General features: G+C 39.4%; 1 protein-coding gene across 1 annotated transcript in view; it reads left to right on the forward strand.

Moving 5' to 3' along the window:
• SLC22A15 (solute carrier family 22 member 15) overlaps positions 1–5,405 on the forward strand; it is a 31,491-nt gene extending 26,086 nt beyond the window's left edge. Inside the window, exons 11-12 of the mRNA XM_053969671.1 lie at positions 2,141–2,329; positions 5,319–5,405. Coding sequence (XP_053825646.1) covers positions 2,141–2,329; positions 5,319–5,405 — 276 coding nt within the window. The remainder of the gene's footprint in view (positions 1–2,140; positions 2,330–5,318) is intronic.
• The last annotated feature ends 8,686 nt before the right edge of the window (positions 5,406–14,091 follow it).

Raw genomic sequence — 14,091 nt, forward strand, 5'->3', positions numbered from 1 at the left:
TTAAATATCCATGGGTTATAAATATCAGCAAAGTAGTTCGTCTTTCAGTAAATGAAGGTGATGTGGAGATCTGATACACCCTCAAGGCAAAGAAAGATTCTGAAGAACAAAACATGGGGATGACACCATTACTTTCCTGTGCTTAGAGTATTACATGTATGCAGGTTAAAAGTGTGCCAGTTTTTCCCAGCTGTTTGCTGAGGCCCAGTGACAATTCCTTGTATTTGACAGATTTCATCTCAGGTAATTTTCCTCTCTGCCATTTGCCATTTTACATGTGAGGCAGAAGGTTAGGAAAAGGGCAGGTGAGCGCAGGGAGTCTTTTAATATGCAGAACGAAGCACTGGGCAGGTGAGAGGGTGAGCTCCTCTGGAGGGCAACAGGCAAAGCCAAGACTGCTGCCAGTCTACCAGGTGGATTTAATAGGCAGCTTATATGTAGCAGTTGGGGCATTCATTATATTGTGTCTGCCAGAGATTTGATACTGCATGAGACACAAATCTTGGATCATAATGTTTGAAGGGGTTCCATAAAAATGAAAGCAGTTCTGGTTACATGTCAAATGAACCCTTATTTGAGAAAATGATCAAAAATAATCAATAATTTTTGTGTTTCATAACTTCTTCCAGTATTTTAAAGAATTTTCAGTGTCTGGAGATCTTATAATAGTAAAAATAGGAGAAGTTAACAGCTGAGATAAGAGATGAAATGTTGGTCTTTTATTTGATCACAGCCTGTTATTTTTCTCAATTTGGAATTGCTCTCTACAATGTGAGTTTTTGAATCAAACAGCTAAACTCTTTCCCTGTTTTAAAATAAGCCTTCTTTACTGTGAAAACAGCGACAGGCTGTTTTCAGAAGAGGAGTATAAACATTGCTTGGGCTGGCACCGGTGATGCCAGGAATGCCAAAGTTCAATTGAAGTTAAAACTAGCAAGGAGCATAAATAGGGATTCTGTCAGCTAAAGGAAATATGCCTGTTAATGAATGGGAGGGGCATCCCGTCGGTGGGTGACATGGAATGAGCTGAAATACTTGTGCTTCAGTCTGGAGAGACAAAGCTTCTCTCCAATACTCTGCCTATCAGCACAGCTGAGGAAGCAGAAGGCCAGCAAACAGTAGGAGGAGCAATAGGTTCAAGAACACTTAGAGCTGAAAGCTTTCCATTCCATGGGGTAAGATTCTATGAGAATGGTTGTGATAGTGGAGCAAGTGTTCATCATCTGTGGTAAACCACTATTGTAGTGAGGGATCACTGGTAGCTGTGGGAGGTAAAAAGCTAATCCTGTGTCTCTCTTCAGTATCAGAAAGTGGAAAGTATTACAGGCTGAGCACCTCTAACTCACTCTATGGGAGGATTGAGACATGATCTCCCACAATCTGTTTATAAGCATGTGAAGGCAAGAAAGGTAATCAGGATCAGTGAACTTGGATTTGTTAAGGACAATTTCTTTTCAGCCAGCTTAATTTAATAGTCAGCCATTTTATCATGGAAGACAATATGGATGAGCAAAGGGAGGAGAGCAGAGAAGGCTTTTGACACTATCCCACATTGTTAGCATATGTTTATCACAAGTTTTGGCGTGGGGGTTAGATAACAAATTTGGAAAATTAAGCTTCTTGAGAGGCTTAATGCAGTCTGGAACAATCTACTTGGAGGGGAAATCTCCATCCTAGGAGTTTTTTCACTATTTGATTATGTGAAGCAGTGATTGACCTTATCTAACTGAGGCTGTAATTGGGCTTAGAGTAGATGGTTGGCCTAGATAACATGAAGAGATCTCCAGTCAGCACTTCTGTGTTTCTGGGGTATCTATTCCCTTCTACAAAAGGATGTTGCATTTGTTAAAAAGTACGTATGTTAGAGGCAAGAATTGAGTTCAAATTCAGCAGGCATTTCTTTTAAAATTCATGACAAAATCTGTGGGGTTCTAATAGTATTGGCAAGAGACAATTGACAATACTGGTAAAAAACCCAAACAAACAAACAAAGAAACCCATGACAGAAGGATTGGTGAATTTTGTGCTAAATAGGAGCACAAACACTGCCAGAGGGAATGGCTGTAAAGGCTAGGTCCTTTAGTAATGGAACATGAACTACAAGGAACCAATCTCAAGCTAACTCTGTTATTTTTTCCAGAAATCCGTACAGTGGTCTCTGCCTTACATTGTGTTTGGAGCAACTGGTCTGTTGTCTGGGTTCTTAAGCTTATTGCTGCCAGAGACCTTAAACAGCCCTTTGCTAGAAACTATTTCAGACCTGCAGGTGTGCTCCTACTGGAGGCTGGGTGATGAAGCCATGTCACTGCAAGCCCTAAATGGCTCACAGGTATACTGATTTTTTTCCTAGTACTTTTCTGTTGTGTTTATTTCAGCTGTCAGCTTGAATCTGTCACTCTAAATAGATTAGGATAGTGATTCTTGGCCTGTGGAGGATAGGCCCCAAGGAGAAGATAGTGTAGCAACCCTACCATCATGTCTGAAATGTTTTCTGGAAATGCAGGCTGAAATACAGCTGGATTGATTCATTCCTTCAAGGCCACAAGCTTACAACATTTCCCTTTGGGATAAAGTGATGTCTGTGCGTCTCTGATCTCTAAGACTGATTGCTACAGTGTGCTTCAGCCAAGGCTGGACCCTGGAGCTTGAGAAAGCCTTAGATGTTAACAATACCAGGAGCCTGTTTGTGAAGGGCTGCTCTCAAAGGCAGCACACTACTTCTGACTTGCCCCAGCTGAACTGCAGTGGAAGTTACCAGGTCTGCTCTAGACAGGCTCTGAATGAGTTAAAGCCAGACTAACCTCTGAGATCTCTCCCACTATTGATTCTGGCAAATGAGATTCATTGAAAACATTGGAACTACAGAACTCCCAGGTATAAGCATAAATAAATGTGGCAGCACGATGTTTTTCAATGAGGTTTCCTTGAATTGTGTTTTTCAGATCACTTTATTTTGTTAAACTCCTGGACACCTCTCTGGGTGTCTGTCTTCCACTCATGTGGAGGTTTTTTTGACATGGTTAATTCCCTGTGAATGAAGTGGGATTAGAAAGAAGTAGCTAGAGAGCTGGGAGTGGGTGTTTGAATCTGGGTAAAGTTTTAAAGTTTAAATCCTGGTCCCAAAACTTTAAGTATGGAGGGACTTAGAGAAATAGAATAAGTGGTCAGAAGGCTTGAAGGGAAACTCCTAACAAAGCGTGTTAGTTGCCCCATTAGGCTGAGATGAGACAAGATCCTTTTAACACCTTTACTATCATTGAATGGTCAAGCACTCTGACATTCACAGTTAGTCATATTTATTTTCACAGAAATCAAATACTTCTAGAACAGGGACATTTGCTTCCTATTAGAAGCTTCAATATATTGCCTTGTTTACCAAGTTTAGCTGTAATAGTTCTTGATAGGACAGCACAGTTCAGTGACAAAAGCATTGAAGAAAGGCTGAAAAAGGCAGCCCTGTAACTGTTAATTTTATACTTTAGCTACTTTACATGTTATTTTATAAACATTTTCAACCATACTGGATAATGTGTTGTGGCACCACATTCTTGCTGACTACACAAATCCGTCATATACGTTTACATCAGCTGTTATTTTGGTAATTACATGATTATTACGTCTTAATTGTGCAGATGGTTTACCAACAAAAGCAATTTTTGTCAGCAGTGCAGGTGTTCCAGCTTACAGGTGGGAAGTCACATTTTTATTTTCTTCTTTAACCAACTACAGTCAGTATTACCCTTTGAGGTGACAAGTATTGTCTGTTAGTATTCCCACAAATTGGTTAGCTTATGTCAGTCAGTCCTCTCAGGTTTAAATCTTTGCTTGTCCTTCTGTAGGCTTAAAAATCCCAACCTGAACAGGACCCACAAAAGGGGGTGTTGTTCCAAATGGTTTTCAGGAACATTTTGCCCAGATGGATTAAAATTATTGAATCTGAATGAAAAAGTCATTGGTTCAGGCCTTAACTAATCCTGTAACTTCAGTGAAATTATATCGGAATGCATTAGGGATTTATTTTAAAGCTCACAAAGCTGATAAAATGGAAAGCTGTTAAACATTAACCCTATTTGACAAGGCTGTGAGAGGTCTTATGAAGCTGTTGTGAGAAAGATTTAGAATTTATTTGGCATACCCTGAATTCCCCCTGTGGAATCCATTGTCCTTTTGTACAATTTTCAAGATAACATGTGTTCTGATTGCCCAGAACGGAGGTTTTGTTCCTGTTAACATACATGAATGTGATATTCAAGTTGGACAGCATCCAGTGATAGCCTGACTTTCCTCAAACAGTTTTAGAAGTCTAGGGAAAAAAAAGCCTAACATGATTCCCTTTACATCTTCTGACAGGTCGTAGTGCTCAAACTGCTTGAAATTCCTTTGCAGTTAACACACATTGCTGTAGCAAAGCTTCTCTAAAGAGAGATCTAAAGCTACAGATTTTGCTTGCATGGTACTGTCGGTCAGGAGCACTATTTCTATTTCTCTCTTTTTCACCCTCTCTCTCACTCTTCTTAGCATATGACTAGGCAGGCAGAAGTCTTAGGATGGATGCAAGCATATTGGGGAAAAAATCCTGAATAATCAAATTAGATGGAGTTTATTCTAGCAGGAGAACCTTTTTAACTGGAATCATTTGTGTCAGTTCCATGGAAAAATGCTACACTGGCTAGATAAAAATCAACTAGTTGTAATAGCTGACTTTATTTTGGGTATGTGTATAAGTTATGTTGTGAAAAGGATTCTGACTGGGGTAGGTATGCCTATAATAGGCATTTTACCTTCTGAACATACAGCATGGTAATGATTTTCCCTTTTCCATAACATTTTGATTTAGTATTGCAGGGGGGATCTTTTTAATTCAACGTGCACAGTAAAATGTCTGTGCTACCCAAGGATGTGTGTTCATTATGGACGGAGAAGCTTTACCTAAACAATATGTCTGTTCTGAGCTGTGGTGAGCTACTATGTTTCCAGTAGCTCTCCACAGAGTAGGCACCTTAGATTTAAGAAAGTTTAGTAGATAACCACTTCAGAACCACTCTAGCCAGTCTCTCCTTCATATATTCTCTAGGGTGCTGGTGGAGCAGAGAAACTCCATCCTCAACAACCCCTTGTCTTTTAAAGATACTTGGAGGAACCAAGGATTTGAACCTGAATTCACATGTCTTCTACAAAGTTTTAATACAGTGGTTTGATCTGTGCTTTCTTACTTTTTCTGTACCAGCATTCCATAGAAGTGTTAATGGTTCCTGTTCTGTATGTTGAGATTGATTTAGTGGCTTCAGTCTAACTAACGACTTCCTTTTTGCTTCTAGTCTGGAGACAAAGACAGCTCTACAGGGAGTGAAAGTGAAGATGAGGAGTTCTATGATGCTGATGAAGAGACTCACATGATCAAGTAATGAAAAGAAGAAACACTGGCCTATTTTATGCCTCTTCTTGCCCAGTCAGTCCAGCCGTATGACAGCTACTGGGGACCTTGCTTGTCAGGCAATGTAATTGGGCAAGTGCCTGTGTTTTTCCCTACTTGGAGAGGGATTTCAGTACTGTTCAGACCGATTACATCACTGATGCTCTCCGTACGAGGCAGCCATTCCAATTCTTGTGGTTCAGAATGACAGTGCATGGACTGCATTTGAAGCCAGGTGAGACAGCAAGAGTGGGATGATGTATTTTAGAAGCCCAAGAAATAACCTAGGCTTAGACAGATTTGGACATATCATCAGTGTATGTGTTAGTATTTTATTTTCAAGGTGGTGGATTTTATTTCAGTACAAATTGGTAAACTTTGAAACAACCACTATGTTTTTCCACAAGGGGGAAAGTGGTTGGAGAATGTGCTGTGTGCTTCTCCAGTGGGAACAAATTGCTGAAATTGTATGTTAAAATGGCTTTTGCATATTCAGTAGAGGAGAGGCAGCTGTGAACAAAAGGTTTCTCTGTGTGCACACCTGTGCAGAGTTACAGGTGCAACTGGTTAGTCATGAGCTGGGCTTTACCTTAGTGATAATGGAAGGCTAGGAGGAAAGGCTACACAAAAGAGCAGCCACAAAGCCTGCGAACATAAGGAACGTTACTGACTTTTTTCCTTATTTTCATACACAAAGCTTTGTCTTGGTCTGTCTTGTGCATACGTTTGCCACATGTTCCCCACATCTCAGCATGGCTGTTTATAGCTTTGCCTACTTTTACCTTGTCCTCACTTTGCCATAACTATTGAAGCTCAGCAGCTTCTCTGTGGAGTGAAATAATTCTGTGGTGGATGTCGTTTCCTGGGTGCGACAAAGGTGAGGTATTTCTCGCATACCGTGTGTGTGGTGTGATAGAACGTATAGCTCGCTTTTGTGGACCTATTTGGGTCTTTGTTTCTGGAAAAGGCTTAACTCTGAAGTGGTAAGAGGAACTGTAGAGTGCTGTTATATTTTGGGTGCTATTATCAGGAAGTTGCTAGTGTTTTAAAATCTTGTGTGTAGCTAAGGTTTTCATTTAAAAAGACAGCAAATCTCTTTGGGCCTTTTTGGTTACTTGGTGTTTTTTAACCAATGCTTGCTCAAGCATTTGGTTATTGACCTTGTTAAGGAAAACAACTTCAGTTTCCTGTTTCACTGAACTTTCTGTAAGTGCTTCATTAGAGGGATATGGAATCCTGAAGTATGAAACATGAACATGTGGAATGTTCCAGCTACAAAAATGATTCCGTTTTCTTGATGACACTGTCATCTTTATCCTCTGACCTGTGGCTTTCTCTATTAAGATTGGTATCCATACATCATTAGTCTTCCTACTTTGAGTTCCTAGCAAAGTGGCACACAATGGCAGTAAATATATTTTCAGGCTCATGAGTCATTTTTGCAGATCTTAGAATTAAAAAAGGTGGGTCTGAAAATATCAAAAAAGCTGTCTGTTGAATATTTCCTTGTTAAAGTGGGAAGTTCCTTTACTCTGCAAGGAAGTGAAAGTAACCAGCATCTGAAGTTTGCAGCTAGCTGCTTGAACTTTGTTCACTGGGAAGTGTAATACAAAGAGCAAAGAGCAAATTGCAACTGCCCTGGTTGGTGCAGAGAGTAGCCCAGAGTCTGCAGTTTCACACATGCAGCATTCCAACTGGGTCTGAACTTGATCCAGGTGTTGACTGTGAGGAAAGCTGGAAACTTCAGTCCCTATGAACAGTCTATCAATATTGTTGTGATTTTTGCCTGTATTGTGAGTGTCACTGGAAGAATTCTCACTCATGGTCTTCACTTCCCCCCTCCCCAGACTGTTGAGTAGTTGTTGTAGATGTGGCACTTTTTAACCCAGCTGGGTAGTCTTTCGCCTTATTTGGTCCTGTTGTGTATAAGAAAATTTCACCAAATAAGGTCCTCCAAAATAGTTGGAAAAGTTGAAGCTATTAAAATATTTTTAAATTTTTTACTGACACTTTAATTTATGGACAGCTGGGAAAATTACTTTTTATTGCTGATGGCAGACAGCTGTAAGCCTGGCAGTAATAACACGTTGCCAAGAACCAACAGTTGTTTTAGGTGTTTGTTGCCTCTGTCCCTCTTTGGATGTTGGGTGGAATAAGTCAGGAGCTGTCATTATCTGCTCCTGGCAACCTTGTGTAGTGCCACAAGACCCTCAGTAGAATTTTCATCAACAGTAGAATGCTCTAATGGTTCAGGTGGAAAAGATTGCTCTTTGCAAGACCTGAGCTAGATTTTGTGAGTCTTCAAGTAAAGTCGTCTTGTTAGTCTTCAACTAAAAATTAAATTTACCTCTCCACTCATGCACTTCTGTATCATTGGTATACGTATGTAAAATTGCAAAAACAAGAGTGAAGACAAAATTAGCAATTTTTTTTTGCATAGGAATTGCTGCTCTTTTTTTTAACCTTAAATCTGTCCCATGTTTTCACCTTTAAATTTTTAAAGGGAATCTTTTAAAAGGAATTTTAAATCTTCTATTGTTACTTTCCTGTATCAGTTAATTCAGAAAGTTGAGAGGAAAGAATCCCTACAGGAGGAGCTCAGCAGGGTAGCATTAGACTTTCTTCTCCAGCTTTGTGTTCTGAAGTTCAAATCCATTAGGTGCATTAAGTTTCTTTTCTGAGGCTGTTCATTTTTAGTATGAGCTGGCCTTCTGGTACAGAAACCTTTAGGATCACTTTTCTTCTTACCCATGATATGTAATGCTTTACAATATTGAGATACTTGTATCTCAGTGTCTGGGTAATAAGTTTGCCATGAGGAGCTACTGGAAAGTAGAACACTGGGTACATCAGTTTACTGCATATTCTATTGCTAGGAGTCTGAGACCTAGGTTCTTGCTATAGTTTAGTGCAGTATGATAATTTTCTGCCATGTTTTTTGCTAGAGTAGCAAGTATTGTTAGCTATTTTCATGTTGTGTAGGCACTAAGATACTACTTTTCCCAAGATGGAATTTCTTCTCTGGATTCCTTTGACTGTCATTTTTTCTGGGTGTTTTTTTTTTCTCTCTTTTTTTTTTTTTTCAGGTAGCTCACTTAGTGGGATTATGCTAGAGAGAAGAGAGCCTTTCCCATGGTGCTCATTAGTCAGGTCTCAGCAGAATCCCAAACATGCTTCACCTACCTGGGGAGCTCACAAGTGATAAGTGAATACAGCTAAGAGTGAAGGAGAGTGACAGGTCATGTGAGGCAGCATGGAGGAGAATAAGCTGGAGGATTCAACTGAAACACTTTAGGGCAAGGGTAAGTGAATACACAAAATAGCAGCTGTTGGGTAGAAATACCCTTTGATACAATACAATTTTAAATTTCTCCTGAAAACAAAGCTAGTGCTCTCTATTTAGGAATTGTGATAGTGCTGTTCAGAGACCCCTGACATACCAGAAATGTAGAAGCTCTGTGTTAAAGGAGAGCCAGAGATGACTCTGTGTTTCAGGTCAGGATGCTGAGTGAAGAACCTCTCCAGAGACACCTAACTAACATGAAGCAGGTTGCAGCTTGTTTCCACCATAGTTACAGTCGAGGCTTTAAGGATGGGAGCCACATGCTCATCAGCTCAAAGTGTGCAATCCATGCTAGCTTTTCCAAACTGTGTGGATGTTCTGAGGTTAGTAGGATATCATTTACAGAACCATGGGGAATGCAGTTGAGCCATACATTTTACAGTGTATTTCACCTAAGCATATAAAAGCAGTTTGCAAGAGAATGTTTTTCTTGTACTCAGGAAAAGGGGAAAATGAGGAATTTTTCCTGGAGTGTGTTAAAGGGAACATTAGAACTAAAGCTCTTGTTCTTGAGTCTTCTGAATGCAGATAATAATCACTGAATGCAGATTGGGTGAGTAGTATTTTGTTTTAGCTGAAGGTTGTGTGCTATTTATCCCTTTTCCCACCCTGTGAGCCCTTCTCTGGTCATGCTTTATGACACAGCTGAATCTGTGACTGCAAACTGTGAGCCTTACAGTAAAGATGTCAGAAAAGGCAAGAGCAGTGCCTGTCATTTGATGGTGGAAGCTAGTCTGGCCTGACACAAAGCTTGTATCAGAAATGTCTATATTCAGCTGTTAACAAACAGCAGACTGAGGGTATAGCTGTATTTTGAGTCTCATTCATTGTATCTTACTGCAAGATACGTGATAGAATAGAAAGACCTATGTAAGAAAAGAAAACCTCTCTGGCAGATCTAAAGGTGGAATTGGAGGCCGAACAAATTTATACATAATTTTTTCATGCTGTGTATTTTAATGTATTTTAATTTTGTCTAGTCTGTTGTAGCCTTCAGATTTTCCAGGTGCTACTGTTAATGAAGGCTAGTAGAGCTGGGTAAAAATTTTACCCAGGTAGTCTGAATTTACTGAACTTTCTCATCCTAATTTTGGTACTATTCTCTGTTTCTGTCATTCTGAAAAATGCTCCTGTATTGCCTAATAGGGAACAGATTTTTTTGTTCTAATTTGAAGTGCCTGTTTTATGAAAGTAGTCTTTAATTTCCTCCGTCAATGTTATATGGGAATATGTGTAAAGTAGCATCATCGAGTTGGATTATATGAGTGCCAAAGACAGTTTTTGCTGGAAAGCAATAGTCCAAAACTAGTTCTAGCTGCCTTTATTTAGACTTAATCCATGCAGAACTGGTCCGTCAGATCTGGTATTTACAAGCATCCCTGAAACTATAGGGACAGAGTGTTACCTTTGTTTGCTTGTCTTTCATTGCTCAGTTCACTTAAATACTTTTGTTTCTGAGAAACCAAATAAATTAAATGAAGGATTAAAGTTCTATTAAAGTGTTCTTTTTGTAGAACATTCAAAGTTTATACCATGTAGCTATTACAGAGAAATCTGCAGAACCTATTTTGATTCTGAGTTGCAAATGTCAAAGTTTACTCTCTAAGACTGATAAAGCTTAGTTAAAAACTGCACACTGGAATTTGTTAGTTCATTTATCAATTTTACAAATTAGCATTGCTAGTAAACAGTTTGCCTGGAGCTTCATGGGATCTAGCAGGTTTTTATAAAACGCACACTCCATTGCTAAATAATAATGTATGGATTTTAATCCCTACTACAACCAATATTCACAAGTCAGCCTTGTCATGGCTGCATGTTTGTCAGCAAAAAAGCAGATGGATAAAACTTTCTGCAGCAAGGGCTGATTAGGCCCAGAAGAAGGATTATCTCTTTCAAGCTACTCTGTTTGAAAGAGATAATTCTCTATACATTCTCTGCTATGTGTACAGAATAAAGGGGGACCGTGGGGTGTATACAGCAAAATTGTAGGATGGAGTAAGTTTAAATACTTGCCTGTCCTCATTCACTAAAGGTTTCTAGAGGAAATCTGTCTTTAATATGCATGTTTCTGCTTCCCACCAGCACATCTGAGGTGCTCATATTGTACCTACTTTGTTAGGAGCCAGGCAGAAAGTATGGTGGTAAGAAAACCTTTGCCAGTGTTAGAAGTTGTATTTACTTAAAATATGCTAGGAGAGGTATCTGGTACATCTGGTTTTCAAATAAAATCTTTTAAAATTATGGAAGCCTGATTGGGAGACAGGCATTTCTGATGTTAGTCTGTAAGAAAAATCAGTTTTGCAGATACTGATGAAAATTGTTACAGGGCGAAAAATTACTAGATGATTTGTGATGAGAGTTGTGTATGCTTTGATTTCAAGTAGGCCTCTAAAATAGTGGTTTCTAGTATTTGATCCCTTTCACTCCTCAAAATCCAACCCAAATTTTATTTTGTTCTTGTTAAAATTTAAGTAATGTGGAAATGGGAAGTATATTTTTCATAAGGATACTTTTATTGCACTGCCTTTGCTTCCTGAATCAAATAGTATTTTGATTTTTTAAGCTACCTCTTCTATGTTGAGCTTTTTTTCGTCACTTTTGTATTTAATTGATTTTGAGGAAACTAAAAAATATTTCCTTTTTTATTTGTGTGGGAATCAATGGCTTAATCCTCAAGTCATCCTTCCCTTTTAAAGGTTTTGTCAAAGGCCTTTTAAATTTAGTTAAAAGACTTAAAACTTCTGAGGAGCTTCATAATTACACAGTTAGAACATGGCTTTTCTGTATATATTGTTTGCCTTTAAAAGGGACAGAAAGCCCTTAATTTTATACTTATGTCAGCTGAAGGCATGACTTTTCAGGGGCAGTAAGTTTTGAGTCGGGGGGCTTTGATCAATTTAATTTATTGCCAGTTAGAGTTTTGTTACTGCATTGGTGTTGGAATTAAAAATAATTATGACACTTAAGGAAAATACTGCTGCTTTTCTGCAGACACTGGTCTTCCTTCTCTCTACCCATGCCATCCACCAGTTCCTTGGCTGCTTGTCATGCTCAGTCCCTACAGCAAGGCAACAGACAGCACAGGAGACTGGAATCAGTCTGTTGTGCTTCTGTTTATTCACTGCTCTGTGTTCCTTGTTCCGCTGCTCTCTTGTGGGTTTCATCACCAGCCACAGTCCATTTAGAGTTGTAGCTCCTTTTGAGTCTACTCTCAGCCTCTGCTCAGGCTGATTTTCCTTTGATGTTTCTCCTGCTCAGCTGTCTGTCAGTTTCTCTTGTGCTGGTGTGGGCTTATCCTTTTTCCTCATCCTGTTGTATCACTGTAATCTCTTTTTCTTGGCATTTACAGCCCTGTCTTAAACATTCTTTTGTCCAAGTGCCTTCAGCTCCTCTGACAGTGTTGGAGTGCAGTGGGTCAGTGCTCATAGGGCCCAAGAGGCAGTGGGTACTACCTGAAGCACAGGAGGATCCATCTGAACATAGGGAAGCACCGTTTTAATGTCAGGGAGATGGAGCACTGGCACAGCTTGCCTAGAGAGGTTGTGGAGTTTCTATGTGTGCAGATACTCAGGAGTCACTGGGACATGGTCCTAGGCACTCTGCTTTAGTAGTTGGCTCTACTTGAGCAGGGAGGTTGGGCCAGGTGACCTCCAGAGGAGGTGCCACCTTCTGTCCTCAGCCGTTGTGTGATTCCTGTGCTGGCTGCTGCAGAGCTGTCTGGGAGCAGCACAGGTGTCCCTGGCACCTTCCCTCACAGGACACCCTGCACCTGCTCGCTGCCCAAGCCCTGACAGCCATGCTCATACACCACTCCACAGGGTTTTCTTGCAAGTCAAGTCCTTGGCCTGGGCTGACAGATGGCTGGTATTGTATTGCCTTTCTGTGTTGCTGTTGTCTTAAGTCAAGTAACTGAAACTTCTAAGGACATGAACAGACATTTATAGCCAAGCTCTGTCTGTGTGCATTTATATCCTTGCTGATTTCAGAAGACAGAACTTAGACCTCCTCTTGACCAGAGGGGTAAACTACTTTTTTTGCTGCTCTACCTTTCATCATCATGAAAATAAATCTTTATGTAGTCTTTATATCTTGTAGACTTTTGCATTGTTTTCTCATTCCTGTTTAATTTGAACTAACAATCAAAAGTCATTGCCAGTTGAGAGCTGAGTAACAGGAAATTGGTAACGGGGGCAGGGAAAGCAGATCCAGCTCAAAAATGAAGTTGTATATGGTTGATGTGTGTACTGTTAAATATTTAATTTGGATTAATGGAATACTGAGTGTTATGAGCCTTCCCATGTTAAAATGAGGACTGATATATTTCAGAAGTACTTTCTCATCTTTAACTGTATTAGTGTGCTGTTGTTAACTCAGAGCTGTACTGCTGAAAAGTCTGTAGAATACTTCATCTGAGAAGTCACAACTGAAGACAGCATAAGCTTTTCCACAGTAGACCTTTTATGGTGATATATTCATATGTTCTGTGAACAGCTGTTGGATCCATCTTTTTAAGATGTTCTTTGCCATCTTAAATCCCCATGGTGACGGGCCATAACAAATGTTAAAATATTCAGAATAATTGCACTTATCTATTCTGTTTTCCTAATGTATTTCCTATGCATACCGCCTTACCTGTATGTATTGTACTTCACTGGAGGTACGAAAAGTAAATATCAGGTTCTTAATTTACAATGTGTTAATGAGTTTTTAAAATAATTCTGTAATACTAAATATTTTCCAGTGATCTCTGTCTACTAAGAGAGGGTGATGATGGGTAAGCCCAGGTGAATTTAGTCAAAAAGTTAATATTGGTTGTCTTTACTTTCTCTTTTAATTTCTGAATTATTTCAATAATTTTAAATACATATCTTCTTTTAAGAATTTTGTAGAGGCTAACCTATGTTAGTAAGCCAACTTTTAGGTGATTTGTAACAGCTCTGATACTGCCTCTGACTTGTACAGCTCATCCAATGTCTTTGTAAATTATTTTGTGCCTTTTCTTCCCCTGACACAAAATGTCTCAATAAAAACAAGTTGATTTGCAACACCACAAACCTATTTTATTGTACTGATTTTTTTACTTGCCTGACCCTTTTGTTTTGTTTTCTGGAGGGACGAGAAGCTCTCAGAATAGAATAGATATTTCTAATGGACTCTGCAGAAGAAAATTGACAAGGTGGAAAGCAGGTCATTTTGGAAAGGCAGTGCTACAAAGCGCCTGGGAAACTGGGACTGTCAGTACTAATCAATATATTCCACCATATCTATCACAAATCATTTCTAACAAAAACTGGCACCAGTGGAATGTGAGAATCAATTTACTACTGGCTTT

This window comes from Vidua macroura, chromosome 2 (genome assembly GCF_024509145.1).
Source record: "Vidua macroura isolate BioBank_ID:100142 chromosome 2, ASM2450914v1, whole genome shotgun sequence".
Classification (NCBI taxonomy): Eukaryota; Metazoa; Chordata; class Aves; order Passeriformes; family Viduidae; genus Vidua; species Vidua macroura.